Source organism: Ursus arctos, unplaced genomic scaffold (genome assembly GCF_023065955.2).
Source record: "Ursus arctos isolate Adak ecotype North America unplaced genomic scaffold, UrsArc2.0 scaffold_8, whole genome shotgun sequence".
In the NCBI taxonomy this organism is placed as follows: domain Eukaryota; kingdom Metazoa; phylum Chordata; class Mammalia; order Carnivora; family Ursidae; genus Ursus; species Ursus arctos.
This window is the reverse complement of record NW_026623100.1, coordinates 61,848,786-61,863,606: the sequence shown is the minus strand read 5'-3', so window position 1 is coordinate 61,863,606 and position 14,821 is coordinate 61,848,786. Positions and strand designations below refer to the sequence as shown.

The window sequence follows — 14,821 nt, the reverse complement described above, 5'->3', positions numbered from 1 at the left end:
GGGGATTAGGTTATCTACACAGATCAGATTGATGTCCGCTGTCTTAGCAGCCATATTAGATGATGGAAGACCGTGGAAAAAAAGCTTGGAAATTCTCAAGGGGAAAATGACTTGGAATTTCAAGTTTTGTTTTTAGCCAAACTATCCTCCAAAAGATTGAGAACAAATAAATACATTTTAGGAATGCAAAGACTCAAACATGTTTTGGAAGGAATTCCTTCAGGAGGACTAACAGAAGGACATACGATAAAAGAAACAGTGATAAGGAAGCCAGTGAACTTAGAGTCAAGTCTAAGCAATTGAATTGTTTCTGTGAAGCATAAGGAATGTGTTAGTAATACTAACAGCAACTTTGGGGAACTATTGGATGATTTATACAAATTTTGAAAAAGCACAAGAGGAAAGCATAGTGTTTTTTTGGGGGGGAGGATTATTTAACTCAATGTCGATATAATTATATAAGTTTAAATGTTTGCCAGAAATGGAAAGTTGAAAAAAATGTTAAGGATGACCATTAAAAGAACAAAATAGGGAATATAATTTCCAAACCACTGGAGTAGGAGTTAGCAAACTGCTCCATAAGGACTAGGTAGTAAATATTTTCGGCTTTGTGGGCAATACTGTCTCTCGGCTGCCTCTGCGCCACTCTGCCCCTGCAGCACGGAAGCAGCCATAGACAGTCTCTGTAAACAGATAGGTGTGGCTGAGCTCCAATCAAACTTTGTTTATAAACATGAAATTTGAATTTCATGTAATTTTCATAAATTATAAAATACTCTTCTTGACTTGTGGGCCATTCAAAGACGGTGGGCTGGGTTTGGTCCTTAATTTGTTGACCTCTGCATTAGAGAACAAAGGAAGGGGGTGGAGAAAACTTTAATAAGGGGAAAGAGGTAGGCAGAAATCATGAAGTCTAACAAACACGAAACATAAATGATGTCAGTAAAGGAAACAACAGTTCTCCAGTAAAGGCAGATTCTCAGATTGGGTACATCCTAAATGATAATAAGTCATGGTATATTGTACAGAACAGTGCCAGTTACCAAACTGTGACCCGACCACCTTGAGATAAGGGAGCAGGGAAGAAGAGTACTTGGACACTTTTAGAGTGTTGTAACATTGTTATAGCTTCCAAGTGTGTGATCATTGTTCTAGTAATTCACTGATTGCATTTTACAAAACTGTTAGTCAATAATGGCTTAGAAATTAAAACGTGGAGTATTTTCTTGTTTGACTCTACATACTTTTGTATTGTTTAACCTTTTTTTTTTTACAACAGTATGTTTTCGTTTATTGTGTAATTTTTAAAAAATATTTTATTATTTAAATTAACGGTCTCATGGTCCTTTCAATACTTGGCAATCCATACGGAAAACAAGGATCTTTAACCTCTACCTCACACGATATACAAAAATTATTTTTGGATGGATTAGAAACCAAAATGTGAAAGTTAAAATAGTAAAGCTTCTAGAAGAATACATGGAATAATGTCTTCAGAACTTAGGAGTAGGCAAAAATTTCTTTTTTTCTTTTTTTTTAAGTTTTTATTTATTTGTCAGAGAGAGAGAGCGCGTGTGCGAAGCAGGGGGAGCTACAGGCAGAGGAAGAAGCAGGCTCCCCGCTGAGTAAGGAACCCGATGCTGGCCTCGATCCCAGGACCCCAGGATCATGACCTGAAGGTAGACACTTAACCAACTGAGCCACCAAGGCATCCTTCCCTAGGCAAAAATTTCTTAAACAAGACACAAAAAGCACCAGCCACAAGGACAAGACTTGTAAATTGGGCTTCATTAGTATTAAATGTTAGGTTCATAACAAGACACTATTAAGGGAGAGAAAATGCAAGCTACAGACTGAGAGACGGTATTTGACATAATTATGTCTTTGAAACCCAAAATTATATATATTTTCTGTGTCTGTGTGTGCAGAAAGTTTGGAGACATCAGTGGCTGTTTTGCATATGAAAAGGCTTTCAGTCAACATCATTAATCACAAGAGAAATGCAAACTCACATTATTATACCTGGATTAGAATGGCTAAAATTGGGGTGCCTGGGTGGCTCACCTAGTTAGGAGGCTGCTTAGGCTCAGGTCATGATCCCAGGATCGAGCCCTGAATCAGGCTCCTTCCTCAGCTGAGAGCCTGCTTCTCCTGTTCCGTTTGCCTGCTGCTCACCCTGCTTGTGCTCTCTAACAAATGAATAAATAAAATCTTAAAAAAAAAAAAATGAATGGCTAAAATTAAAAGGACCCACAAGACCTAGTGTTGGCAAGGCATAGATAGATCAGTTAGAAACTCCCCTGTTGCTGGTGGGGTTGTCAATTGGTATAATCACTTCAAAAAAAAAAAAAAAAAAAAGCTGTGTACTAAGGCTGGGCATGTATAAATCCTGTGCTGTAGCCGCTTCACTCCTGAGTATTCACTTTAGAGAACTGGGTGCTTATGTTCAACAAAAGATAGAAGAATACCCATATTAACTGTATTCCTAATAGCTAAGAAATCTCTCCATCAAGAGTATAAGTTGTGGTATATTCATCTAGTTGACTGTTGTACAGGAGCACAAAGAAAATACTGCTACCTATAACTACGTGGATTAATCTCATTGACTCAGAATTGAGCAAAAGGACCCAAAGACGGAAGAATACCTACTGTGTGATTTCATTTATATGCTTTATGGTGAAAGAAGTCAAAATGGTTTCCTTGGCGGGGAGGAGGTAGTAACTGGCAGGGGGGCAAATGGGAATATTCTGGGATGCTGGAAATGTTCAACACCTTAATCTGGATAGTGGCCACATATCATTAAGCTCTGTACCTACACACTTAATATCTGTACACTTTATAAGTTATAACTCAGTAAGAATGTTTAAAAAAGGGACGCCTGGGTGGCTCAGTCGGTTAAGTGTCCAAGTCCTCATTTTGGCTCAGGTCATGATCTTAGGGTCACGGAATCGAGCCCCACGCCAGGCTTCACAGTCAATGGGGAGTCTGTTTGGAATTCTCTCTCCTTCTCTCAAATAAATAAATAAATCTTTTTAAAAAATGTTTAAGAAAATCCCAGCTCATGTTTTACCTTCTGATATGAAATTGTGTCATTATCATATGCCAAATTTTTAACATATTCAAGGGCTTTTTTTCTAGGTCTTATATTCTTTTACATTTGTCTATTTTTGTAGATGCATTGTTCTCTTTTAATCATTGTTCCTTTATAATACACTTAATGTTTAGTGGTGTGAGTCTTTCCTATTCATTCTTCTACTTCAAAATTATCTTGGATATTTTCACTTCTTTATTATTACAGATAATTTTTGGAATCACATAGCCAAATTCTCACACACTCTCATGCCACTGGAATTTTTATTGTAATTACATGAAACTAATAAATTATAAATTTGGAGATCATTGGTATGTGGGTCAAAGTTCAGAAACATTGTGTTTCTCACCATTTTCTCCCAGTTCTGTAGTTGTCTTCATGTGACTCCTACAGGTTATTTTTATTTTTGTACATTTTTGTTTTGCTACTGTGAATGGGAACTTTTTTTGTTACATTTTTATGTTCCTTGATGTAATAGTATTATTATAACTTCTTAATCTCAGTAACAATAGTTATTATTTATTGGCACTTTGTGCTAAGCAATCTTATTTCTTATACAACAATCCCTATCAGGTAAATACAATCACAGCATTACGCCCATTTTTATGTTCGGGGTCAGTGAGGGACAAAGACTGAACAGCTGTTCTGTGGCAGAGCTATGATTCTAACCCAGGCAATCTCACTCCAGAGCTACACTACCTACAAATACTATGCTGTGGGCCTACGTGTCCTCAGGTGAAGGAGGAGAGACATGTAGGAAGGCCAAGTGTGGGATCAAGTCTAGCACTGATGGGTATGACTGGCAGTACAGTGGGTGAGTAGTAATCGGGTGTATAGGAGCAAAGGACCTATAATGAAGTAGATTGTTGAGTGTACATTCATTTATATTTGTAGACTACAGTATTCTAGTTTGGACTTATTCAAACCAAATAGTCATAATTTTTTAAGTCATTAACAAATGATTTAGTGATAATTTTATATATTCCCAGGGTGCCATCGTATTTACCAAATGATGATAGCTATTGTTTTAGTTGTGTTCTTTGTTTGCAAGGAGCTATCACTTATTCCCTCTAGTTGAAATAGTGAAAGTATATTGTAAAGACACACATGGCCATAAGGGAGATGGACGCCTGTGGGTATCCAAGAGGTGGATCCATTGACTGGCCAGCATTTGTGGAGACTAAAAATGTCTTCTGTTCCAGATTAAAATCATCTATAGGCATCTCAGCAGCAAGATTTTAGATCTTTACTACAATGTGCTGTTTTTATCTTCCCGCAACTGCTGCTGTCATATTCTCTGCCTTTTTGTCTATCTATTCACCTTATTTTGCCAGCATATTTTCTCCATGGTCCCAGGTAAAGTTTCTGACAGAACATTTGATTGGCCATGGTAGTTATTGTGTTTGGGCCAAGTGTTTCATGCTTTATAGACTATTGAACAGAGTACAGATTGGCTGAGTCAGTTTTACCACAATAGTTCTAGTCATTTCTGGCCAGGGAGGGATGGCTGGTTAGGTAAAACATGGCTCATCTAAAGCTACCTCCTTCAGTAGCAAGGCTGATTTGCCCTAAACATAAAGGAAATGTGATCACAGTATATATATTCTGTTCAAGTGCTTAGTACCCATCACACCCTTTCCCTTTTAAATAAAATCTAAAGAAGTGGCTAGCTTTGAAAATAACAGTTGAATTTAGAGATTGAGTAGTACAGAAGAGGAAATACTGAAGGGAATGCTTGTATACATGACTTGAGAACAATCCCTTGCTTACTGTTTTGTAAGCCTGATAACATGTTGTATATCTCTTGTAGGTAGCTTGTTTAAAATGTCCTGTGCGGATTATTAAAACTTTGGAGGAGTTACTGATAAATAGTAGGGAAGTTTTTTTCCCCTATTTTAATAGCTAGGTTTGACTTGAAAAGAGGTTTTTGAGAATTTTGCAAACCCATGAATTTAGCAAACTCCTTTAAGAATATTCTCTGCTATATGCGTTATGTAACCCAAGATCGGTTTTGAATTTAAGGTATATCATGAGATGCTTATTAGGGTAGTAAATAATTCATGATAAAAAATTGAAATATTCAATAATATATGGATATTAGCAATAAAGTTGTATGTAAATGCTTGTTAAATTGATTCTAGGTTGGGCCATGCAGGCTGCTGCCTATATCTTCATTCATAGGAAATGGAAGGATGACCAGAGCCATTTTGAAGACATAATTGATTATTTTTGTGATATCCGTGAACCACTTCAACTCCTCATATTCCCAGAAGGGACTGATCTCACAGGTAGGTAGCCTGGGATTGGATCACAGAATTTTAAAACATGAAGGAACTTAGAAATCACTTAGTCTAAACTTTTATACTTCAGATGAAATCACTGAACACCAGTAAGATTAATGGCCCACCACTAAGGTCATTTACTCAGTGATGAGTAGCACGTCAGAACCTAGAATTCCTGGTTTCCAGACCATAGCATTTCTGAGGGGCAACCCCAAGAGGTCATTATTTTTCACACTTGCCATCCTAGAGCTTTATGTTTTAAGTTGCATTATATATTTTAAATATCAGCCTTTTACTTTTATATAATTTTTAAATAATTTTTATGGAATCACAAAATAAAAACCCCCAAATAGCAAGTGAAATCTTAAGAACAAAACCCAATTTTAAAATCCCCTAACTGTTTTGTATATTCTCTGTCCTCTTTCAAGATACATATTTATCCATTAGGCCCTTTTTTCTCAACTTCTTTTTTATAAGAAAAGGATAGGATAGTAACTGATTTCATTTATTGTTGTTTTAAGTTAATATGTTGCCTTTCTCTGAGTATTTTAAAGCCTTATCCCTAATTAAGCAGGAAAGGCTTTGTCCTATCCTCAAGAAAATTCAGCCACCACTGAGTTGTGGAGGGGACACAGGAGGACATATTTAGGACTTTTCTGCCTTCCCAGATTTTTTTTTTTTTTTTTTAAGATTTTATTTGACAGAGAGAGACACAGCGAGAGAGGGAACACAAGCGGGGGGGGGGGGGGGGGGAGGGAGGAGCAGGGAGCCCAATGCAGTGCTGGATGCCCCAGTATGCTGGGATCATGACCCAGCTGAAGGCAGACGCTTAACGACTGAGCCACCCAGGCGCCCCCTGCCTTCCCAGATTTTAAACTACATATGTAGGCCAAGAATGCCAGTGCATCTCAAGGAATTCTTTAAAAGATTAAAAACAAAATAGTCTTTTATCCTTACTAAATCAATGGTTCTCACACTTTTTTTAAAACACAGGTCACTTTTGCAGATGAAGCTGCCTTTTGCAGTGTGGGATTTAAGACAGATTGAAGAAGTGTTGTGGTTGAATATTGGCAGGGTGGGATAAGCTTGGACAGGAAGCAGTTCTGCAGAATCCAGCTCAAAAGAGCAAAATCTGAAAACTGTTAATTCCCTGGTTACTTCAAGAAAGATACAGCAGAATCTGAGAAGGATCTGGTAGATAAAGGTCTGCTATACAAGAGAAGACAGACTGAAGCAGGGTAGAACTGAAGACTAAAAATCACAAATAGTATGGAGGGCCAGAACAGAACTTGTCTTCCGAATTCTCAATACCAGATGGTGGCAACTGAGAGCTACTGAGAAGGACAACCCTTAGAGCTTTAGAGGGGAGAACATACCAGTTCACTATGTGGACATAATAATTTATGGAACCCAGTACCTACAAAGAGTTCAAGATGAAAAATACAAACTACACAACTATTTAAGTGAATGGGTAACTGAGCCATACTATGCTACTAAGGGAGATTCAGGTATTTTGGGAAACATTTACCATTGACACCAAGGAAGAGCTCTTTGACTTATCTGTTACAGATGGAACTGAACTAAATGAACAATGGCAATTTTTATTGAATAGTATTATGTATTAAAATATATGCTTACTATATAGGTTTGATTTTTATAGTGAAGATTCTAAAAGTAGTGGGATCACAGAAGATAATACTGAGGATAATATTGGCTGCATATTGTTTAAGCTTGAAAATATATTATAGGTTGTAAATTAATTGATTCCCAGAGCTAAACTATCATTAGGAAGTTCTGATGGACAGACAGCTGTATTTAAATCTTATTTAAGAATGTATAATACTTCAAATTTGGGTGTTGAAATACCAGCTGTATTATAGAAAATAATTTACTGGGATGATAGATGGATTGATATTTGTGAATGCCAAAGCGGACACTAAAGAATGTCAACTTTGGAAGTTATTTAGTAATTAAAAGCTAATGGAAAAAAAGCTCTGGGATTGCTGCTACTTTATGGTATATCAGTGTTGAAATGTTTATGTATTCGATCTTCAGAGCCTATAAAATATATATTTAAAACTTTTTTCAGTCTGTATTTTTTTTCTCAAGTGTCTTTGATGAACTTAACATCTAGTGGTATATTTTCAGGGTCCAGAGTACTCATCATTACATGATGTAGTCGCATATTTTTTTAAGTTAAAATGGTATTTACATTTTAAAGCCAACTTTCAAAAGTTAGACTGTTTGCCAAATAGAGAAAACAGATCCTGAAGCCTTCAAAAGGTTCTTTCTTTCTTTTTTCTTTTTTAAACGGGATTATACAGGTAGTTTTGATCTGGGATAAATGTTATCTTTGAAAAAGTGTCTGTTAATTCAAGGGTGTTTTTAGTTACCACAGTTAACTTGAAACTTGGGATTTTTAAGCCCAAGGGGAATGTTCTATAATCCTCAAGTTCTGAGTCCAGCTTGCTTGCACATTTTCAAATTAAGTGTGTTTAAATATAACTTTACGTATATTTTATCTTCACATGCTATTGTTGGTTGTAACTTTTTTTTTGCCTAGCCATATATGTGAACTTGGGAAACTTAGAAACAGAAAAGAGCACAAAAGTTGCTATAATCCCACTGCCCATAAACAAACACTATTGTAATTTTGGTCCATTGCTTTTGGATCATTTGGTCACAAATGCAGGCATGCATGCACGCACACACACGTATGTGCATAAGCACACATGTATAGTTTTAAATAATTGTAAAAAGGGAATCACACATTTCTTTGCAGTTAATGTTATATTATCTCTCCTATCATTATTTATTCTTTGAAAACGTGTTACAAAGGGTGGGCAGTTTTATATTATATGGGTTTATTATAGGTATGGTTGTCCAGAAAAACAGAATGAGATGTGTGTGCATATATATGTGTATGTATGTGTGGAGAGATTGAGATTGAGAGAAATTGAGATGGGAGTTGGGGATTTATTTTAAGGAGTTGGCTCACATGGTTGTGGAGGCTTGGCAAGTTAGAAATCTGCAGGGTAAGTTAGCAGGCTGAGACCCAGGGAAGGGTTGCAGTTTGAGTCCTGAGGCAGTCTGCTGACAGAGTTCTTTCTTGCTTGAGGTGGTTAGTCTTTTTCTGTTAAAGCCTTCAAGTGATCAGATATGGGTCACTCACATAATGGAGAGTAATCTGTTTATATAAAGTCTTCTGATTTAAATAATCTCATTGAAAAATACCTTCACAAAACATCTAGAATAATGTTTGGCTGACTCTCTGGGTACTCTGGCTATGCCAGTTTGATACATAAACTTTATCATAACAATTGGTATACTGTAATGTTGAGTTCTGTTCCCGTGATTTGGAAAGGAAAGCTTTTCTAGGTTTTAACAATTACATTACATGTAATTAAACACTCTTGTACATAAAACTTCATTTAATAAATCAGTGCCCTGAAGCTTTATATACAAAACAAAGCCCCTACTTTCATGAAGCTTACATTCTTTGAGGAAAGACAGAATAAAAAACCAATCAGTTAACAAAAATACATCAAATATTCATAAATGCTGTGCAGAGAAATAAAGCAAGATAAGGACAGGGAGGGGAGTAGATAGGGCACAAAGTACTCTTGTGTAAGGTGGTTAAAAGAAGCCCGTTAAATTTCTGTGTAAGTAAAGACTAACTGAACAAAGCCGAAAATGTTGCAAGTGTGTTGGTACAAGGCATTCTGGGTAGGGGAAAGAACATCTGCACAGACCCTGAAGTGAAAACATGCCCAGCTGGTTCGAGAACACAGAATGGCCAGTACTCTCTTTAGGGTGGAAGGAGTGTTGGCACTGGAGGGTTACCAACAGTGAGCTGACAAGACAGGGGGCTGTGATCAGAAAGAGGGAGGCTAGTGCAGTTACTAATAATCAGAGTCCAGGGGTAAGTAGACAAAGTGGGGATAGAAGGAAAAATCTGTATCTCTTTGTGTCTCTTCTGATTATTATCTCTACCTCCCCACATTGTGACCATATGTTTTTAGAACTACTTGTGTTCCCATTCTACAACAGAGTTCATTTTTGTCTTCAGATCCCCAAAGGCTGTGATGAACTGGAAGAGGAAACTGAAGAGTAGTTAACTACTCATCTTTTAGTGTCCCTAGGATTCCTCATTCCATGGAAGGGCCTTCTCGCTGTCTGTCAAATACTGTTTTGGAGTCCCATGCCCAGGATATTCTCCTCAAATGAATGTGAGAGGATCTTATTCCTTCTCATGTTTATGGCCTGAACTTTTGCCTTGCTGGGGACTGTGAATATTTCTTTAATTCGGTTCTTCAATTAAAATGTAGTGTGACACCTTTTAGAGGCATATTCTTGGAATATTTTAGTGTTGCGGAATCCATATATGGTTTTTTGAGGTTTGAGGACTCCGTGATCTTAAATTTATTCCTGAGAAGGTTGGGTTTATATAGAGAAAGTTTTTTTTCTTGTGACTTGGAATAGTTGTAAATTTCAGGATGCAGCTGAGAGTTGCAGATTCTAACATCTGCTGTCATCAGAAGGTATTTCATGATCTCTCCCAGCACTTGAGGCCAAATTTCTGAACACTACTTTTTCCAAATATATTTGCTGAATAATGGGTTTGGTTCTTCTTGGAACTTATAAAGTTACCTCATGGAATGGAAAAAGAAGTTTTTGCCAACGATTGGAACATATACTTGACTCTGTAACTATATTCAGCCAAACCATGTTCAGATGTTTGTACATGATGTGCTAATCATGTGCCCATTCTGTTGGGGAGTGGTTTTGGTTAGTAATATTAGCATGCTCTGTGCCTGAGCAAGGCAGACATTTCACTTTGCATTGAAGCCCTAAATTACTGGGTTAAAAAAAAAATGTGGAGTTGATATATTTGGTATAATGGCTACTTGTTTTTTTCTGGGTGTCTCGGTCCTTATATTTTATTTTATTTTATTTTATTTTATTTTTTTTTTTTTTTAAAGATTTTATTTATTTATTCAACAGAGATAGAGACAGCCAGTGAGAGAGGGAACACAAGCAGGGGGAGTGGGAGAGGAAGAAGCAGGCTCATAGCAGAGGAGCCTGATGTGGGGCTCGATCCCATAATGCTGGGATCACGCCCTGAGCCGAAGGCAGACGCTTAACCGCTGTGCCACCCAGGCGCCCCTCGGTCCTTATATTTTATAAGTATCTTCGTTTTATTAGCATCTTTTAGTATTTCAGCTTTTATTATGTAAAGACTATGAAAATTTTGGTTTATTTGTGTTTTATTTGTATTTTAGTTTTCATTGTACATTGACTACCTTATGAAATCCCTTAAATAGTTGTAAAGATTTCAATATGAATTTCAGGAAACAGTTATAAAAAGTCCTATTAATACCTTATTATAAAAATTTCAAAATTCCTAAAACTCTACGATCTTTGTTAGGGACTAAAGTGTTTATATTTTCTCATTCGACTCATATATACTATATTCAGTAATTACAGATGAATTAACTGCCATTTTATCAAAAAAATCATCCACTATTTCCTTATCTCACTTATATTCCCTTATTTTATGGCTTCTAATAGTCTTTTGTTTTGTTTAGAAAACAGCAAGGCTCGAAGTAATGATTTCGCTGAAAAGAATGGACTTCAGAAATACGAGTATGTCCTACACCCAAGAACTACAGGCTTTACTTTTGTGGTAGACCGTCTAAGAGAAGGTAAGCACCCATCTCAAAAGGCTACGTTTTTATGTAAGTGGCAAGAATTGTTAAACTTTGTATGTAGCCCTTCAGAATTTACAAAGCAATTTTTCATGCTTTTTCTCCAGATATAAGATACTGTGTTTTTATACTAAGTTGACCCCATGTGCTAATATGTCTTATTATGTATTCTTTAGAAATATCAGAGATATCTTTATAAAAATTTTTTTCTCCTCTAATAGACAGAAAATAATATAATTAGACTGTCATTCCATTTTTAAATTTTTTTCAAAGCACCAAAACTGTCTTGAAAGTATCTTAACACTTACACTATTGTTCTTTGGAGCTTAAAAAGTATTTTTGAGTTTATTATTCCACTCGCTCCAACAAATGATTCTGGTTAGTAGGAAGGCAAATACTACCTCCATTTTATAGTTAAGTAGAACCGGCGTCCAGGGAGGTTAGTAAATTTCTGTAGGTGAAGGGTAGAACGGCATTCTTCTGCTTCCTAGTTTGTAGCTCATACTACCACCTCACACTTCCTCAAGAGCCATGTTTACCGATGGGCATCTCAGGACAAAGTGATTCCACTGATGGTATCACATCCATTTAAATCTGTACGTTTTCATACTTTTTATGTAAAAAACCAATTATACATTATATTTGTAGGTTATATATTGATATATAGATGTCTTGAGACAAATAACACATATGAATATATATGGAAAAGGAACTATCCAGAAACATGCTGAAGTATTACTAATTTTACAAGAACGATTTAAAGCCCAGAGTCACCTAGTGCAAGAGATATTTTGTTTGCATGTCTCTCCTCTCCACTCTGATTTCTACCAAGCCATGTTGTATGATGATGACATCTATGACAAATTATCACCCTCATGTAATGATTGCTGCATTGTCATAAAACTGCTTGTGGTTAACATGAAAGATGTTGAACCCCATTATATAAGAAAAGGTATAAAGTTCTTTCTTCTTTCCCTAATAGCATCACTGTTGTTCCTTTAGGGTTAAATGTACTTTAAGATACAAAGTATAACCTCAGTTAATGAACTCTACCAGGATGAAGCACCTTTACAACTAAGTACCTATGATTTTTTAAAAAATGTGTAGTCAATACAAAATTACATTGGTAGAGTAAACTAAAAATGTTGTCCCTGTTTGGCTTGCTCTTGAAATTCTGTGGTCATAACTAATATGAAATGGACTTGTGAGCTTGATGGTCTTATTGCACATGAGTAGTGAGTGTCCATCTACCCAATGAAGTCTCTGCAGAACACAGTTCTTCATGCCTATGGAATGGGACAGGGAGGCACCGAGACATTCAAGTGGTGACTTTTTTTTTTTTTTTCCAAATGTGGTACCGCTTAACTGTGGCATCCAGCTTAGGCTCACCCTTCTCATTCAACAGTATGTTTTCTATTTCCTCACTAATCTGATAGCTTATAGTATTTAATGATTTCTTTAAAGGTATTTCTGACATCATGGAACACATTCATCTCCTAGATTTCTCTGTAAACACAATCATGCTATTGGAATACATCTTTTACTAATAAAGATCTTCCTAAATGTAGACAGGATAATAGATTATCTTATAGTGGATAAGGATGTATCTGTAGAGCTCTCTGTTCTGAAATCTGGAAGATATTTTAGTAGTAAGCTGATTTATAACTTTGGGGAATGTGTGTTATTTAGTCATCACTCAAAGTACCAGTCAACAACCACAGTGTGTAATTTTTCCTGCTAGAACTGGCAACTGATTCCACCCCGCCCCCCCATATTAGTAAAAAAAAAAAAAAAAAAAGAAGAGAGAACCACAGTTAGATGATTCTATTTACTTCACTTAGAAAAGAATATATTATACACTATAATACTAAAAAAAGAAATGTGATTATAATAGTAATAGCAGCTAACATTTATTGAGCATTTACTAAGTACCAGGCAAGGTGTTAAGTATTTTATATGCATAAGGTAAATTAATCCTGACAGTAACCATACATGGTAGGTACTGTTATTAATATTCAACTTGTAGGGCAAAACTGAAGCAGAAACTGAGGTGAAGAAGCTTGTCAGAGTTATTGGAATCTGGTTCCTCTGACTGAATATCCTGTGCTCTTTCTCACTATAACTTAGTGCCTCTTGTATTTGTAGTATGATATAATCATAAAGCACTTTTGTAACAATAGTGAACTGGATGGTTTTCCTCAAAATAGAGTTTTAAAAAGAAAGAAAAAAGAGAAGCTAAATGGTCAGATCATGGAGGGATGGTGGTTGCAAAGGAGGAGGTTATGGTTCTGCCTAAGATAAGGGGAGCAGGCATACCTAGGAGGCCTCAGGTGGAGAGTCAAGGTCAGCTCCACTCTAAGGGAGCAGGAGGTGGTGCCAAGCAAACATAAAAAGTTTCATCAAGGATCAGAGGTGAAAAGGACCTTAGAAATCATCTAGTCCGGAGTACCCTTCCTAGAAAAGAAATCAAAGCCTCAGAAAGGGCTGAACCCAATTTTCTGATATTTAGGTCCCCGAGATCTGCTTTTGATAATCAGTTATGGGGGGAAAGAAGCTCTCTGTTAAAACAAATGACCATTATAAATAAATTATTCCAGTGGAATCCTAGAGACCATGTATTAAAATGAATTATCATAAAGTAACATTTTCAGTGCTCACACATATAACTAAATTCAGCGTTGCTGACATCTGTTTGGCAATCAGCGCTAATGGGCGCATGAGACGTTTAGGACATCAAGAAGCTAAGGATGAAGTCTTACCAAGAAGGACTGAATAAATGAAAATGTAAAATGAGGAAAATAGCTTCTGCGCTTCTGTTCAGAATATATTTCACTGAGATTAAGAACATTTAGAAAACACATACTTATCCTGAAACATAGCACCCATTATATAATGTTATACAGATGTTTCGTTCCTATAGTAGTAACTGCAAGAAATTTACCCTGGGTACCTTAAATTTCACCATTAATGTGCTTACTTTATACTTTTATTAGATCATAACCTTTTTGAGGGTATGGAATGTTCTGTACTTAGTGACTCAATCAGTATTAGTTGAGTTAAATATTTTTTTCTTTTATCTGAAAAATAAGACAAGCATAGTGTCCTAGCATGTTTTTCTCAGTGTATATTACACTGATAGATCTCGGTCATGGATGATTTCAGGTGTACCTCTCTAATCACAACCTTTCAGTATGATTATGTAAATTTTTTCAGTACTAGATTATCCCAAACCCAAAAGGAATTTTCTTTTTCTTTTTCTCTTTTTTCTTTCTTTTTTTTCTTTTTTAAAGATTTTGTTTATTTGAGAGAGAGTGAGAGAGAGAGAGAGAGACACAAGCCAGGGGGAGAGGCAGAGGGAGAAGGAGACTCCCTGCTGAGCAGGGAGCCTGATGCAGGGCTCGATGCCAGGACCTTGGCATCATGACCTAAACCAAAGGCAGATGCTTAACTGACTGAGCCATCCAGGTGCCCCCCAAAAGGAATTTTCTAACTTAAAGGAAAAAAGGCTTTTACATTAGTAAGTTTTTTTTAAATTGATGGTTATAAATTAATCACATCATTTTAAACTTGTAATTCATTCTCACCCAAAATTAGTTATATTATCATCATCTCTGGTGCTTCATCATTTTTAACTATAGCTTTACTCTTCTTTGATTTTATTTATTTATTTATTTATTTATTTATTTATTTATTTATTTATTAAAAGATTTTATTTATTTATTCGACAGAGATAGAGACAG

The 14,821-nt window shown here is 36.1% G+C and overlaps 1 protein-coding gene across 9 annotated transcripts in view; it reads left to right on the top strand.

Moving 5' to 3' along the window:
- Window positions 1–14,821, top strand: part of LCLAT1 (lysocardiolipin acyltransferase 1) — a 185,987-nt gene that overhangs the window by 100,908 nt on the left and 70,258 nt on the right. For 5 of the 9 annotated variants that reach the window (XM_026478317.4, XM_026478326.4, XM_048222544.2 and 2 more), the window contains 2 exons: window positions 5,233–5,379; window positions 10,962–11,078. In XM_026478317.4, coding sequence (XP_026334102.2) covers window positions 5,233–5,379; window positions 10,962–11,078 — 264 coding nt within the window. The remainder of the gene's footprint in view (window positions 1–5,232; window positions 5,380–10,961; window positions 11,079–14,821) is intronic. The other 4 variants (XM_048222546.2, XM_048222547.2, XM_044390978.3 and 1 more) reach the window with 1 other exon arrangement.